The sequence below is a fragment of the Macrotis lagotis genome, chromosome 7, assembly GCF_037893015.1.
Source record: "Macrotis lagotis isolate mMagLag1 chromosome 7, bilby.v1.9.chrom.fasta, whole genome shotgun sequence".
In the NCBI taxonomy this organism is placed as follows: domain Eukaryota; kingdom Metazoa; phylum Chordata; class Mammalia; order Peramelemorphia; family Peramelidae; genus Macrotis; species Macrotis lagotis.
This window is the reverse complement of record NC_133664.1, coordinates 150,805,309-150,818,167: the sequence shown is the minus strand read 5'-3', so window position 1 is coordinate 150,818,167 and position 12,859 is coordinate 150,805,309. Positions and strand designations below refer to the sequence as shown.

General features: G+C 34.3%; 1 protein-coding gene across 2 annotated transcripts in view; it reads right to left on the bottom strand.

Moving 5' to 3' along the window:
• The window catches only part of LAMB4 (laminin subunit beta 4), a 131,224-nt gene that overhangs the window by 105,095 nt on the left and 13,270 nt on the right, over positions 1-12,859 (bottom strand). For both annotated transcript variants that reach the window (XM_074193922.1, XM_074193924.1), the window contains exons 4-5: positions 4,152-4,287; positions 1,058-1,131 (exon numbers count right to left, since the gene is read on the bottom strand). In XM_074193922.1, coding sequence (XP_074050023.1) covers positions 1,058-1,131; positions 4,152-4,287 — 210 coding nt within the window. The remainder of the gene's footprint in view (positions 1-1,057; positions 1,132-4,151; positions 4,288-12,859) is intronic.

The following is a 12,859-nucleotide window of genomic DNA, read 5'->3' as shown; positions in this document are numbered from 1 at the left end:
ATTATCCACATTCACATTCCTTTATCCTTCACTTAATTATCTGTCAGGTCTTCTATCTTTCTTCTCATGTAATTACTGTAGGACACCCAACTTGAAAGATTTGGCCTCTAGTTCCATCTCTGACAATAAAAGGATCTATAAATCTCCTTATCTCTTTGGGCCATATTTTCCTTATCCATAAAATGAGGGGATTCTTAAACCCTTTTCAGCTTAAATAATCTATAGTTCCCATCTCCAGGGTCCTTGGTTACACACACACACACACACACACACACACACACACACACACACACACATTTCTGACTTACCAAATTAAATTTCCACATACATAAAAAAAAGAGAGCAAAAGGGGATCCCGCATGAAACTGCAGATTTCTATTCTGTACAGCTTCCTTTTTTTATTTTTATTTTTTAGGTTTTTTGAAAGGCAAACGGGTTTAAGTGGCTTGCCCAAGGCCACACAGCTAGGTAATTATTAAGTGTCTGAGACCGGATTTCAACCCAGGTACTCCTGACTCCAGGGCCAGTGCTCTATCCACTACACCACCTAGCCGCCCCTTCCTTTTCTAAGTATATAAGTTCAATTTGCAGCTTTCAAAGCTGTCCTGCTTTTCTATGCTTCTTTCTGACCTTCTTTCTATTCTCTTTTCTACTTTAATTTTTTTAAGATGTCTTAGTGATTTCCTTCTACTTTTTCCCTTTCTTTTTTCTCCTCTTCAAGATCTTGTCCTCTTATTTCTCCCATAGTGGGAAAAAATAAAACACAAGCTCTCGTAATAATACACACACACACACACACACACACACACACACACACACACACACACAGATATTGATCCATTTTGGACAGCACATTTTAAATATTTTTTCAATCATATCTAACTCTTCTTTAGCATAAGGTTTTCTTTCTTCAAATGAAAAGCCTAAAGAATAAGAAGGTTTGGATCTGGGATTATATAGAGACTATATATAGCACTATATAGGGAAATAGTATAGATGAAATAAGTATGCACTGGTTATTGTCCAAGCCAAGGGAAGGGTCAAATCTTAGACATACCTTAAAAGTCAGTATAAGATGACTGAATTGAAACAATGTCTCTAGGTCCAGTCTGATGCTGACATTATCAAGACCTAAAAAGAAATTAAGAAAGAGAAAAATCAGTAATAGTTGCATATAATTATTTGCCATGTAATTTCTGTACTTGAAATTTATAGTAATATCTTTTAAAATATTGTTATTTAAAACTGTTGCTAGTTAAATCAGCATACTATTTTATATATTTATATGTACACACATACACACACACACATATAGTAAGTAGTATTAGTGTGAATTGTTAGAGTCCCAGCTTTGCTCCTAGAATGAAAATCTCTGGTTTGCTGGTCTTGCCCATGGCTACAGTCCATGTCTGTGGCAGAACACCACTGTGTGGCAGTATTGTCAACAAATGAGAAGACTAAATCATTTTTTTCATAGGTAGGAAAGTTGGGTATATTTCCTCCTTTTTCCTAAAGAGATAGGTCTGATTAATTAGATATAAATAACTATTAAACTCACAGAAGTACTGCATTTTACATAAACATTGCATCTTCCCCAGAGCTTAGCCTAAATGCTCTGAATACAATAGGCATATATTTACATACATATATACATACATATACACACATGTATGTATTTTTTTGGAAGTTGAATGAATAAATTTATATTTAAGAGATGCTGATTTAGGAAGTGAACAACTCAAACATCAGCTTAAAATTGATCATCGCAAAATGATGTTACCAAAAGTTGCCAAAGAACAAATGAAATAACCACTTAAACCATGTACTCTCTTATTTTTATGCCTATTTTGGTTGACTCATAATCAAATCTTGAACTTCTGTAGCAGAGGATCTTGACACACGTGTGTGTGTGTGTGTGTGTGTGTGTGTGTAGATATCTTTGGCAATCTCATGAAGCCTAAGAATTCCTTATTAGAATCATATTTTAATATTCATGCAATAAAAACATAGGCCTATAAAGAAAAACAATTATTGAATAAAAGTTATAAATTTTTTTAAAAAGTTAATGTACCTCAGGTTAAGAACCCTTTCTCTAGAAGTATCTGTATCTGAAGTTAGTTTAGGAACTGAAGCAAAGGATTATGATTAAGAAGGATCTAGCTAATGCAGAGACATTTCTTGGGATTGCCAAAAAAGACAGGATTTAGTCCAATGATAGGGAGATTGGATCTAACAAAGGCAGATTATAGGATTATGGAATTAGAGGATTAGAATTAGAAATAATCTCAGATCTCATCTAGACCACATCTCTCATTTTATAGATGAAACTTTGAGAAATAAATGTTAAAGGCAAGATATGAACCCAGAGCCTGAGGTTTCCTCCATACCTTATTGCCTCCTGTGGAACAAGAGGGAGAATTAGGTGACATAGAAAGTAATTAGTGGTCTCTATGACTGGAAAAAATTGTTGAGGTTCTGTGTCAACATTGAAGAGGGAGATCTGAATTGGACATGAGGTATTGGTCATTAATCAAGGTAAGGCTATATTTTGTGGTTGGTTCATTTGCTATACAATTCACTTTTTTTGAGCTAAGATTTTTGGATATTAAGAAAAAAATGACATTCTCTCATTTCTCTCTCTCGCTGATCCCACTATGCCATCAAGTCAGACAAAAAGGGGTAATGAATAACATCTTTGAGTAGATAATAATATACAATGATTCTGTGAGTTTCAACAGAATTTCATAGGTATATACACTATGGGGTAGAACATTTCACATGGGGCTTTTATGAACATTTTTCTGTTATTTTCAAAGAAAAATTACATACATATATAAGGATCAGGTTCCATCTCCATCCTTATTACTGTAAATACAGGGTGATGAAATTTGAAATGTGTAAATGAGATGGGTTAGACCTTGTGATTTATCATATTTGAACTCTTTTGATTGGATCAAGAAGGAGTAACTAAAAGATGAATGAAACAAGCTAGTCATAACCCAGGGTCTTAAATTAGTAGGCCATTGATTCAAGTTGGAGTGGGTCAGTTGGAATGGTAGAGAACTCCATGTTTTGGAATGCCCTGAGGAGGATGACTCTCGTGCCTGAACCAAAAGGCATTAGAGGGAGGGTTGGGGAAGAGTAAAGAAAGATGTTATATCTTTTCCCCTTCTTTAACTATAGAATTGGAGATACTGAACCAGAAGTAGATACCACATCCAGTCAAGAGTAGCAAAAGATAGAGTGAGGACAACTATGAACCCAGATGGTTCACAGAATGATCCCAGGAGGGGTAGCTCCAGGGAATGTAATCTTTCATAGCAGAGAGAATACCAGTTATAGACTCTAGAAATGCACCATCTTTAGAGTCCAGAAGAAAGATTTATATCTAAGAGAAACTTCATAAAGATGTTATGAAGGGAGAAAAGGTTTCTACTCATCAGAAGTTATAAGCTACTCCTTTGCCATACATGGTTCCTACACAGTATACATGCCATGCCACCAATTACTTGGTTGGTTGTCATGGTCCTCTTTGATACTTAAAGACAACTAATAGTAGTGTATGGGGAGAGGCTATCCCAAGTCTGGAAGGATTGTCTTTAGTGCCAACTATTCTTGTTTGTTAAGTAAATATCTTTTGGAAAAGTTATTCAATGGGAAACACTATTGGGATCTTATGAACAATTGTATTAGAAACCCTGCCCAACATGGTTATCTTTAAAATACTGAGAAGATGCAGTCCATCTTCTAGGAACCCCAACCTGTGACTACAAGTTCCAATTGGGTGAGCGAGCCCAGAGAAGGTACTACATACAAAATTTCTTTTAACATAAATAAAAACAATTGAATATACCCAGTTATGAGATAAATCAATTAATAGACATTTATTAAATACCTACAATGTGCGAGGCATTGTGCTAAGCAGGGATAGAAAAAGATATGAAAGGCTCTTACAGAGCTATTTTTCTAATGGAAACAATCTTTCCTTAAATGAAAGTAAGTTTTCTATTAATATGTAGCTCTTTGATCTTTGCCTCCATTATTCTACTCAACTATAATATCATTAACATTATTTAAAAAGAAATGTGCTTTAATGAGGGTTGATTAATTATTAAAATATGAACAATGAAAAATACATAATGGAATAATACCATTTTCGGATTGCCACCATTTCTTTTTTCTATCTGGTTCAAATGTTGTAATGACATTCTCGATTGTATGGCTATTTGCTTGTGTATGTGGATTATATGGATATCTAGAATCACAAATGAAACATTTTTGTTCACCCTAGGAAAAAAAACAAATCAAATTAGTATAGAAATATAATTACTCATTATAGAACTAAATTAATAAACAAGCTGTTTTATGTTTATTGTCTTCTGATCTCTCTAAAAATACAAAGATGAGCAGAAGTAACAAAACATTTTTCCATTAGTGGTTGCTTAATTAGAATAACAAAGTAAACTGAAATTCAACTTTTGCATTTTTAAAATTTTATGCATTTTTTCCCCAAAAAATGAATTTACATGTAACTGTTTCTCTTAGACACAATAGTCAGGGGATAAGGAGAGTAGTTAAAATTTATTTTTAAAATGAGAACATGTATTTCCAGTTCTAGAATCACTTCCTTTATATTTGACTGCAGTAACTTGACATGAAAGGTAGTCAAAACAACTCATATTTTTTATCTCAGATCTTTCAAACAGAACATTTGGAAGAAGAAGCTTTTGAAACTAATGTTTTTACATAATGTATGTGGTTCTTATTGTTAGTTTCTGGGATCTGTTCCCAGTGGCCTTCCTTTCTGCTATATCCTGTAAAGTTCCAGAATCAATTTATTTCAAGTCAATAAACATTGATTTAAATACCTACTATGCTTTGCCACTGGAAATCCAAAGACTAAAAAAAAATCAGTCCTTTCCCTTCTGGAGTTTCCATTCAGCAGTGAAGAAAGATATAAGATGCAAGTAGATTAATAAATGCAAGTTAATTTGAGTAGGGGGAAAAAGCCATGATAACCAGCAGGACCATTGAGATAATGATTAAGAAAGTCCTTTGGAAAAGTATAAAACACTATTCAAATATAGTGTGATGATAATAATCATTTATGTAGCTTATGCCAGAGAACCCCCAGAACCCAGCTTTACATTCAATCTTGGGGGCATCCCCACACAATGCTTTTTGGAGAATGTCCCCCTCCAAAATTTCCCCTGAGAGGATCAAAATACTGCAAAAGTCTCAGATGAACAATACAAGAGCAAACACACAGGCATTTATTAACTCCATATGACTCTAGAAATAACTACAGGGATTAACTTGTAAAGCTAATATAGCCAATTCTAACTTTGCATAAGAACACAAGGTCATAGCTATTAAGCTTCTTTCTCTTTACTATAGTCAATCAATCATTCATCATCCCTGGATGGATATCTTACCCTAGTTGTTTCAAAGCCTTTTAAAAGGTTCTGCTTCAAAGTAAAAAAAGAAGGGAATGTGGCCAAGCTGGTATGGTCATATACTCATTGCTTTAGAGTTCAAAGACACTTAACAGGTCATTTAGTCTAACAATTGAGGTATCCTATGAGGAGGGAGGGAGAAGAAGTGACAGATTCAAAGTCACTAGGACAGTAAGTGGCAGATTTAGGATTCAACCTTGGACTCCAAAAGAAGTATCCTTCCACTACTACAGAAAGCAATGTCCTAGGCCCCTGATCTTAGCTTTGTCTCTGACTTTCCTTGACTAGATATCTATATTGAAGAGTTTTAGAAGAGAGTTTTGAAACTGATGAGTTGGATAAACCTTATAGATTTTGACAGTTCTGGGTGATTAACCACAGATGATGATTACATGTTATATATCCTTCAGAGATTGAAAATCAAGAGGAAAAGAAAATGTTCATATTAAGCTAGAATGAGCTAACAGAATTAAACCCTTCCAATTAAAAATAAAGATTCTTAAACTCTTTTATTTTAGATCTTTGGTGAAAACCATGCAAATGTTTTCAGAGTAATGTTTTTAAATGAATAAAATACATAAGCTTACAAGCAAAACTAATTATATTGAAATAAAATTATTAAAATATTTTTTTAAAAGTCAAGTAAAGGACCTCAGGTTAAGAACCCCAGAGTTAGAAAGATATATTCAAACAAGAAGACATTAGCTATTAACTGAAATCCTATTTTATTTGGTTTTAAAAATCTTGGTGCCCGGAGCAAAGAATCTTTTTTCAGATGATTCAAGGACTAGTAGCCTAGAAGTTGAAGAGAGCAGAAAAGTCACTCCTTTAGGGGGAAAAACTGGTATTTCCCCACCAAAGTCATTGTTTAAATAGATTTTTTTCAGTCTCAGCTTCTTCACTAGTTAAAAGGATAGAGTATCTTCCTAACTGGCTTATTATGAAGATTAAAGAAGATACTAAATATAAAGCATTATCTTTGCAGACTTTGAAGTATTCAATAAAAATTACTTATCATCATTTCATTCATCTCAGCATTCATTTGAGCCCTCTGCTCTTTGTTTCCTGATCAATAACCAGTCTGGTTACAAGGAACTATCCCCATCTGTGTTTATGTTTGGAATGTTCCTTGAGGCTCCTTATTATTGCCCCCACACACACAAATATTTATTGTTAGGCTGTAAACATTGGAAAGATCCTTCCTAAAAAAAAGCACTTTTAGTTTTCCAAAGGTGATTATTGTGTTTGGGTCTTAATCTGTAAGGGTAGGTATTATCTCTGCTCTGAATTTCTGAGTGGTCATTCAGCAATTGAAACAGCTTCCTTCATTACCTTAAGTAATTTAGGAAGGTGTGAGATCACATACAGATAAGCACTGACCACATTATAGGTTCTGTTCCCAGTGTATGATAACCAGAAAAAAAAAGAAGACATCTCCTCTCTCCCTCAACTCTACCTGTCTGTATGCGTCCTATTCAGACTGTAAGCACACTGGGTTGTACCAGCACCAGGTTTGTCACTAAATATACCTCATGTATTGCTGGCAATCTAGGTAATTAAAAACGGTAATAATGCCACTATAGCAAAAAGGTGCTTAAAAATATTTATATCATGCATAGAAATTGTCACTATGGCAACACATTTTTTCACATCTTGCACCAAATCTGCTCCCTCTGAATTTTCAGGCCTTGACAAGCACTTCTTAGGGAGGGTGCAGAGGAAAGAGTATGGTATGTGAGAAACAAATGTACATGCCAGTGTTAATTTTGATTGATTGATTTTCACAATAGCCTTATAAAACTAAATATAATCCCCCTCCCCCCAACAAAGATAGAGAAACCTCAAGAAAAATGAAGTAAGAGGGAAAAAAAGTGGACTTCAGTCAGTTACCATCAACTTTGAATCTGTGATGGATGGCATTCTTTATCAAAAGTCCATCAGAGAAATTGCTTCAATATTTTTTCCCACAATTGTTTCAGTGTTAATTTTGAAAAATACATAGCCAAAAATAGAAGGAAGCATATTAAATGATATGTGATAAAGTTATGAAATAAATTCTGTAAGAAGTTCAAAACTTTTTTCTTATAGTTATTCATGTAACCTATTTGCAGATTCCTCTAGGAGGACTAGTTCATTGGGACCACTTGATAGGATGCCAAGGTAAGTAGACAAAGCCACAATGATTTACTTTTCCACCTTTACTGAAGAACAGACTCTTGATCTAATAAGGGAAGACAACCAAGATGAAGCTTCTCTCTTCCTCTTTCCTTCTTTTTGCCTTCCCACTTTACAGATTCCCAATCACACGCTTATAAGAAATCTAAGCAGAAGTCTTAGCTAGCATGGCAAATGTGGGTATGAGGCAATTGGGATGCCAGCAATAAAAGAAATCAGTGCAACAGAACTAAAAGATATGGCCTTTATTTTGCCAAGTAGAATTGGGGTTTTTAACCTAGGGTCCATTAGCTTTGTTTTTTTAATTGATAACTATATTTCAATATATTTGGTTTCCTTGGTAATCCTATTTATTTTATTTTATGCATTTAGAAACATGGTTTTGAGAAGGGGTTTATGAACTTCACCAGAATTTTAAAAGGAATTCATGATACATACAAAAAGTTAAGGATCCCTTAAGCATCTTCCTCTACGTGGCTTTGCTTTATTTGTTGTGGTTTGCTTTCAGTCCTGTGTTGGGGTTTTGAAATTCTTTCACTGTCACAGATTTGCCATAAAGAATTTTTGTGTTCTTTGCTGACACTCCAACATGTCCCCCCATTGGACTACTTTACGGGAGCTGGGTGGTGTGTTTGCATGTGTGTGCATGCGCACTCACACGAGTATATACTTAAAAAAAGAATAAGCAGTGAGGAATATGGTAGCTATGTCCCTGGTCATCTTCAAGAATGACCTAGAAACTCCAATGCATCCAGGTTAATGCTGTACTAAGGGAACTGAGTTAGGTACCCAGAGGTTTTTTTTGAGGGATTTTGAGTAAAATACAACCCAAGGCACATGGAAACACTGAATTGTTCTCTATTTTCCCAAACTTTTCTATTTAAAATTACATCAATGACTAAAATGATAAGAAACTCAAGTAGGAATTGACTAATAGCCTTAACTGTATATATAAGTAGCCTACATAAATAGACTTCCTGTTCTAAGAAAGGCAAGCAAATACTTGTCTATTATGCCAGCTGCCAGATTCCATTTGTTGCTGAAGCTTGTAATTCTGTGTCCTGTCTCATAACAAGTCAAATCTTTTCTCCCATTCTTTGGGTCTGTAGAGTTCTTTGTAAACCAAAACAAACCCTAATTTCTGGCTTATAGCAATTTGAAAGTTCTAATTTCTGAAGTTCAGAGTTTCTAAGTTAAACAATTAGTATTGTTCATTTTGTTATGAAAAAGGTTTGGGTTTATAGTCTCATAAATAGGAAACTTTCAGCATCTGGCATAGATTACTGTCTTTTGTGGATATGTGCATCATCCTTATGGAATTGTGTGTGTGTGTGTGTGTGTGTGTGTGTGTAAGTTGCCCATGATTTCTGGGAATAATATACAATTGCATGCTACCTCAAAGGGAAATAGAAGAAAGAATTTTTTTTAATTTCTAAAACTGTTTTCAGGAGTTGGACCATTGCTACTTCTTGCCACCATGTGTCAATGGGGGTTGGGGCTTTGAAAGAACGTAACAAAAGGGGCGGCTAGGTGGCACAATGGATAGAGTACTGGTCCTAGAGTCAGGAGTACCTCAGTTCAAATCCAGCCTCAGACACTTAATAATTGCCTAGCTGTGTGGCCTTGGACAAGTCACTCAACCCCACTTCCTTGCAAAAAAAAAAAACCCAAAACTAAAAAAAAGAACATAACAAATCATAATGAACAGAATGAACAGAATACGGCATTTGGAGTCAGAAAGAACAATACTCATTTCCTAGTTGCATGAACAACATAAGTCACTTTTTCTCCCTGATCCTAATTTTACTTATCTGTAAAATAGGCATAACTTAAATTGTAATATGTTAAGTATTAAATTCTAAAGCACAATATAAATGCCAGCTATTAGTGTTATTATTCTCATTACTTCAGAGAGAAAGAGTACATTTCTGTTACTGAAACTTGAAAATAAATATATGTTCCAGGAAGTCTCTGTCTATTTCTCATTAGGATGACTGTGCTGGCAAAAGTGTTCATGAAGAAAAATGAATGAACATCCCATGTTCTGGCTATTTATGACTGAGTGGTCCAATCTCCCCCCCCGCCAAAAATCTTTCTATATTAACTCTGATAAGTGAAGCATTCGGGTAATGGGGAAACTCACCAAAGAAGTGGAGAGCCCTAGAAACTTAATAATTAATTCATACCAAACTAATAAAGTATACAAATAATGTTGTACAGTGGAAAGTACATTGGCTTGGAGCCAAAAAACATCTATATTCAATTCCTGCCTTAAACATTTACTTAACTGGGTGTCCTTGGACAAGTCATTTAACTTCCTGACCTCCAGTTTTCATCTGGAAAATGAGGACAATAACTTTGAATTACCTATATCATGGAACACTTTGTGGGCAAAGCAGTTTATAATCTTTTAGGTGCTTTAGAAATATGAGTTCTTGCTGTTCCTATTGGGTTCAATAAATTTGATAAAAAAAATAATGCAAATGACATAAAGATGATTAAATCAAAGCTTTAAAAAGAACAGTTTCTATGATGTTAGACTAAAAAACAGGCACAATAAAGTAATCTGTTGCTATTAAATTCTAAACGACTATGGAAACTCAATTACTGATTCAGCTCAGAAACTACTTCCTTAAGGTCTTCATCTGAAAGTGTCCTTTGCCTCCTCAAATATCCCTCAGGGACCTTCTTCAAGCTGTCCTCTACCTAGCTGACAATGATATTCCTAAAGCACATGTCCGATCGTTACATCTTATTACCTTTAGGGTCAAACAGCAACTACCACTTAAAGTTTTTCACATTTTCACCTTTACAGCCTCATTGCCTTTTATTCCCCTTATTGTGCTCCAAGGTCTTGTCATTCTAGACTTCTTACTATTCCTCAAATGAAACATTTCTTGTTTCTATAGCTTTAGATTTGATTGGAAATGCTTGGAAAGCGTACTCTCCTTTCCTTTGTCTCTTTGAATCCCTAATTTCCTTCAATACTCATCCCAAATTTATTTAATATTCCCAGATATTAATACTTACCACCTCTATTGTTTATTTATTTTGTATATGTTTTGCACCTATTAGATATATCTTTACTTCTAACAGAACACAATTTCCTAGAGGGTAGGGAGTATCTCATTTTTTGTGTTCATATCCTCAGCATCTAGGAAAATGCATAGTGGTAAGGATTTAATGAATACTTGCTTAATCATTCAACTTATTTACCTTTTCTTTCCCTACATACTTGCCTGGCTTTTGTTTTTTCCTAAATTCAATTTTTTAGAAAAAAGGCAATAGATGACAAGAAAACCAACTCTCATCAGAGTTATATTGGATAAAACTAAAAAAAATGAGTTATTTTTCAGTTGTGTCTGACTCTTAATGACCTCAACCGAGGTTTTTCTTGACAAGAAAATCAACTTTTAGCAGAGTTATATAAGATAAAACCAAAAAAAAATAGAGTTATCAGTTGTGTCTGACTTTTAATGACCTCAATTAAGTTTTTTCTTGGCAAAAATACTGGAATGGTTTGCCATTTACTTCTCCAGTTCATTTTACAGATGAAGAAACTGAGGCCAACAGAGTGTAGCAATTTGCCAAGGCTCACACAATTAATAAGTGTCTGAAGTCATATTTAAACTCAGGAAAATGAGTCTTCCTGACTCCAAGGCTATCATTTTATTGACTAGTTGTTCCACCGAACTGCCAAAAAAACACAAACAAACAAAAGAGAGAGAGAGGTTTAGAGCAAAAAAAGACCTCCCAATGTAATAAACAATAAATATAATCTATACCGTCTCCATGATGGGGTTACATTACCAGTCAGTCAACAAGCATTTTGAATTTACAAAGGAAAAATGGTTTCTGCCCTGGAGGAACTAACATTCTAATGGGGGGAAAAAGAGCATGGAAATAAATCAGTCCATCCAAGATCTGTGCAGAATAGATGGAATGTAATCGGAAGAAAGGCAAACAGAGAACTAATATCCATTGTGATGACCCAGAGGCGCTACAAGATCTTCAATCATTAAGGGAAAATTTAATTAAGTTCACACTAAGGGCTGACTAAGGAAAGCAGAACAGTAGATTTTAGAATAATTCTCAACAAGAACTCTCATGAAAAAGATTTTCAAGTCCACTCAGAAGAGTGGAACCAGAAATGGAATTTGAACAGATCATCAGGGAGGAGCATTTTGGAAGAATCATTGAATTTGGAGTCAAGAGAACCTGGGTTCAAATTCCACTTCTGATACATATCATCTATTACAAATCATATAATATCTCCCAACTGCATTTCCTCATTTGTGATATGAGGAGGGTTGATAACTTATCTGAACTATGGATAGAAGAAAAGTTCATTCCCAAGCAAGAAAGAAAGAGGAGATGGACATAGAGAATTAAATGGATAATTCTGATTACATAAAACTGAAATGATTTTGTGCTGATGAATCTAATAAAATCAAGATTAAAAGGGAAATAATAAATAAGGGGCTGCAAGTTTTTCTTATAAGTCTTATTTTTCAACATATATAAGAAACATTATAATTTATATGAAAAAGCACCATTCACCAATTGATTAGCAGTCTAAGCATATAGTTTTCAAGGAAAGAAACCCAGGCTGATTATAGCCATATGAAAAAATTCTCCAAACCACTATTAATTGGAGAAATGCAAGTTAAAGCAATTTTGAGATTCCACTCATGCCCATCAGAATGGCAACGATGATAAAGGAGGAAAATTAAACATGTTGGAAGGTTTGTGGGGAAAAAAGACATATTGATGCATTATTGGTGGAACTGTGAATAAGTATAACTATTCTGAAAAACAATTTGGAATTGTATCTAGAAAGTCACTCAACAGCTCATTGTCTTCAGTTGTGGGTATACAGTGGGCGGGGCTATATTCAAAAGAGAGAAAAGAAAAGATCCCATTTGTACAAAAATATTTAGAGCAACATTTTTTTTTTTGTGGGGGCAAAAAATTGAAAATTAAGTTGTTTAACAATTCAGTAAAAGGCTGAATAAGTTGTAATAAATAGATGTAATTGTACTATTGAACTATAAAAATGAGAAAATTACTCATTTCAAAAACACAGAAAGACTCATGATGCTAAAATACACTTTCCATTATATGAGAACTACTTAGTTTTGAATACAGTCAATGAGGGGATTTGTTTTGTTTGACTATGCATATTTGTTTTTAAGAAATTTGATCCTCTTTTTTTCCAGCGGGTTGAG